Source organism: Eucalyptus grandis, chromosome 10 (genome assembly GCF_016545825.1).
Source record: "Eucalyptus grandis isolate ANBG69807.140 chromosome 10, ASM1654582v1, whole genome shotgun sequence".
NCBI lineage: Eukaryota > Viridiplantae > Streptophyta > Magnoliopsida > Myrtales > Myrtaceae > Eucalyptus > Eucalyptus grandis.
The window spans coordinates 21,800,952-21,803,706 of record NC_052621.1 but is presented as its reverse complement, the minus strand read 5'-3'; the positions used below and the strand labels follow the sequence as shown (position 1 = coordinate 21,803,706).

The 2,755-nt window shown below is 43.3% G+C and overlaps 1 protein-coding gene across 1 annotated transcript; it reads left to right on the top strand.

Annotated features, from left to right (window-relative positions):
- Positions 1–267: 267 nt before the first annotated feature.
- LOC120288757 (bifunctional protein FolD 1, mitochondrial-like) lies at positions 268–2,182 on the top strand. The gene is made up of 3 exons (XM_039302901.1): positions 268–322; positions 1,225–1,541; positions 1,865–2,182. The coding sequence occupies exons 1-3, from the start codon at positions 277–279 to the stop codon at positions 2,180–2,182; spliced, it is 681 nt and encodes a 226-aa protein (XP_039158835.1). The 5' UTR covers positions 268–276.
- The last annotated feature ends 573 nt before the right edge of the window (positions 2,183–2,755 follow it).

Below are 2,755 nucleotides of genomic sequence, written 5' to 3'. Positions count from 1 at the left end.
TCAGGATCTGGAGGTCCCCCTCATAAAGGTTGGAACTTTAGAAATTGCGAAGTAGAACCTGCGACGCCCATCCCAAGTTATCCGAAGCATTCAGTGGTTGAGCGAGCCGGCCGGCGACGCCTATCCTAGAGCACGTACAATGCGAGGCCCGTGGGCGGCGAGCTGGCGGTCGCTGGGAAGGAAGACCCTCCACTCGTCGACGTCTTCATCATCGCCTTCTTCGTCTTCGCTGTCTTCGCATTTGAAGCTGCTGGGCCCGAACCCCCCGACGTTTGGATGGTGCCCTGCCCCAACTCCAGCGCCTTCCGTTCCCAGTCTTCAGGTATCGTCCTTCCCGCGACCGGCCCGCCACCCTTTTGCCACCTGTGGCGATGAGCCTGGACTTGCTCTCGGGCGTGTGAAAGGCGTGTTACTCGAGTCTGTTGGGGTCGCTTCGAGGGTTGACGTGAGTGTCCTCTGCACGTTGCCTCTTCTTTTCCGTTGTCGGAGACTTGTTCTCCATGTTTCGTTCGGCAGCATGCTGATTGCCTTGAAGCGGTTTTTGGGTTCGGGTGTTTTGGCTTTCGATGTCGTAGTTTTGATCGTGAGGTGCAGCTGTCCTCGTCGTCGTTGTGTTTCGGATTCATTAGCGATCCTATGAAGTATAATGGTGAATCCAGTGCCGACTGTAAGTTGTTGAATCCTGCCAAAAAAAAAAAAAAAAATGATGGGTTTATCTTCTTTGTATTAGAAAAAGGTTGGGTTCTTCTTGAGTGAAGTTGAGACACAACTTTCCTCGGTAACTTTTGTGACTTCTGCATATAAAACTTGTTGGGGATAAAATTAATCTGTGCATATGTAGGAAAAGCAGAAGCGAAAGCAGGCGTAGGACTACTTTCGAAAATCATCTTTTTACTATGCTTTCGTGTGCATCGACATATGAAGGACCACAAAATGCTTCCTTGGATCTGATGGACTTTTTCGTAACAGGAGTCACTCTCCAAAAGCACTAAAGATTTCAGTGAGATGGTTGGAAATGGTTTCTATAGAACTCTTTTGAGAATTAGGAATTCCATACGATCCAAGTTGTAAGGTTGATTATTCTACCTGTGGAGTTTCGGTAACTTGCTGTCTTGTAGCTCTATATAAGGTGCTTGAGCAGGACTATTTCCCTTGCTTCTTTGCTTGCTTCATTTACCTTGTGCATAGCACACTAACCTGTTTTATGATTTTTACTTGAAGCAGCAAATGGGCAAACTGCTAATGTAATAAATGGGAAATCTATCGCAAGAGCTATTAGAGCAGGAATAGCCAATGAAATTTGCAGAATGAAGGAAACCATTGTAAAATCCCCAGGATTGGCTATCGTGTTGGTTGGTGGAAGAAGGGATTCACGAACTTTTATTCGTGTCAAGTTAAAAGCTTGTGAAGAAGTTGGGATAACGACCTATGTAGAGGAGTTGCCTGAAGAATGTACAGAAGATGAAGTTCTGCACGTTGTTTCCAGATTAAATAATAACCCATCAGTTAATGGTATTATTGTGCAGCTCCCTTTGCCACAAGTAATTTCTACAGCTAGACTTATGCTTCATTCCCATTTCTCTTTTGAATCTCTTGGGTAATCTGCATCAAACAAGTCTGCCTAATTCATTGTTGCCAATGGAACATTCGCATGTTCCGACACATTCTGTAGAGTAATTGAATGGTGTAACCTGTACATAATCGTTTTTCAATACTATATCTTTTAATCTTCCATTGTGGAGGATGATGCAATGACTAGAGCTCCTCATTGACTTGAAAAATTTCAATAAGATATTACCATTCTTTTAACACATCTTGTAAGGAAATATTTACAATTATGCCACCTAATGTGATGTTTGCCCAGCATGTGGATGAGGAGAGAATCATCAATTTTGTGAGCCCAGAGAAAGACGTGGATGGCTTCCATCCCCTCAATATGGGAAACCTTGCCATGAAAGGAAGGGAGCCACTTTTTATTCCTTGTGCTCCTAAGAGTTGTATTGAGTTGTTGTTGAGGTCTGGTGTGGAAATCATGGGAAAGAGAGCTGTGGTTGTTGGGAGAAGCAAGATCGTTGGGTTACCCACTTCTTTGCTATTGCACGTAAGCATGCCTTTTTCTGCATTTCTCTGGTTGTTTGAGGTGCTCTCCATATCATCCTCTTCTAATGTATTCCTGTGGTAGCGGCACCATGCAACAGTCAGCACAGTACATTCTTTCACCAAAAATCCAGAACAGATTACAAGAGAAGCTGATATTGTGATTGCTGATGTGGGGATACCTAATTTAATCCGTGGCAGTTGGCTAAAACCGGGAGCTGTTGTAGTGGATATGGGGACCAATCAAGTTCAGGTAGAAATACTGAAAGTTAGCACCAATGGCCTTCTCAAACTGTGTGGCCTTACTTGAATGCAAATTTGGATTGTAATGTGTGTTGACCTTTATAAGTAAGATATAGGTTATAGGATGCTGTGGTTTCTATCTTTCATGTTGAAAAAATTGGAAAAGCAGGGGCGGTACTCTTTTTGTTAGGGAAAATTAAAAAAATTACACTAAGCTTTCTCTTGGTTGGCACTTACAACCTCTACCCCACTTTTTGTGTCATAAGGTGTCATTAGCTTAGACTTTCTACCTTGAAGTTTAACACCATTCCAAAAGTACGGAAACTGGAGGGTGCAAAGATTAGCTCTTTTGAAACCTCAAGATATGTCATGTGAGGTCTTGAAATTAGAGGGTGCAAGGTGTAGGATTTGAAGT

Bases quoted from the DNA above. Each gene is read 5' to 3' on its own strand.
- LOC120288757 (XM_039302901.1), top strand. From the start codon at position 277: ATGGTGCCCTGCCCCAACTCCAGCGCCTTCCGTTCCCAGTCTTCAG. The intron at 323-1,224 runs GTATCGTCCTTC...TACTTGAAGCAG, and splicing joins CTTCCGTTCCCAGTCTTCAG to CAAATGGGCAAACTGCTAAT. The intron at 1,542-1,864 runs GTAATTTCTACA...ATGTTTGCCCAG, and splicing joins TGCAGCTCCCTTTGCCACAA to CATGTGGATGAGGAGAGAAT.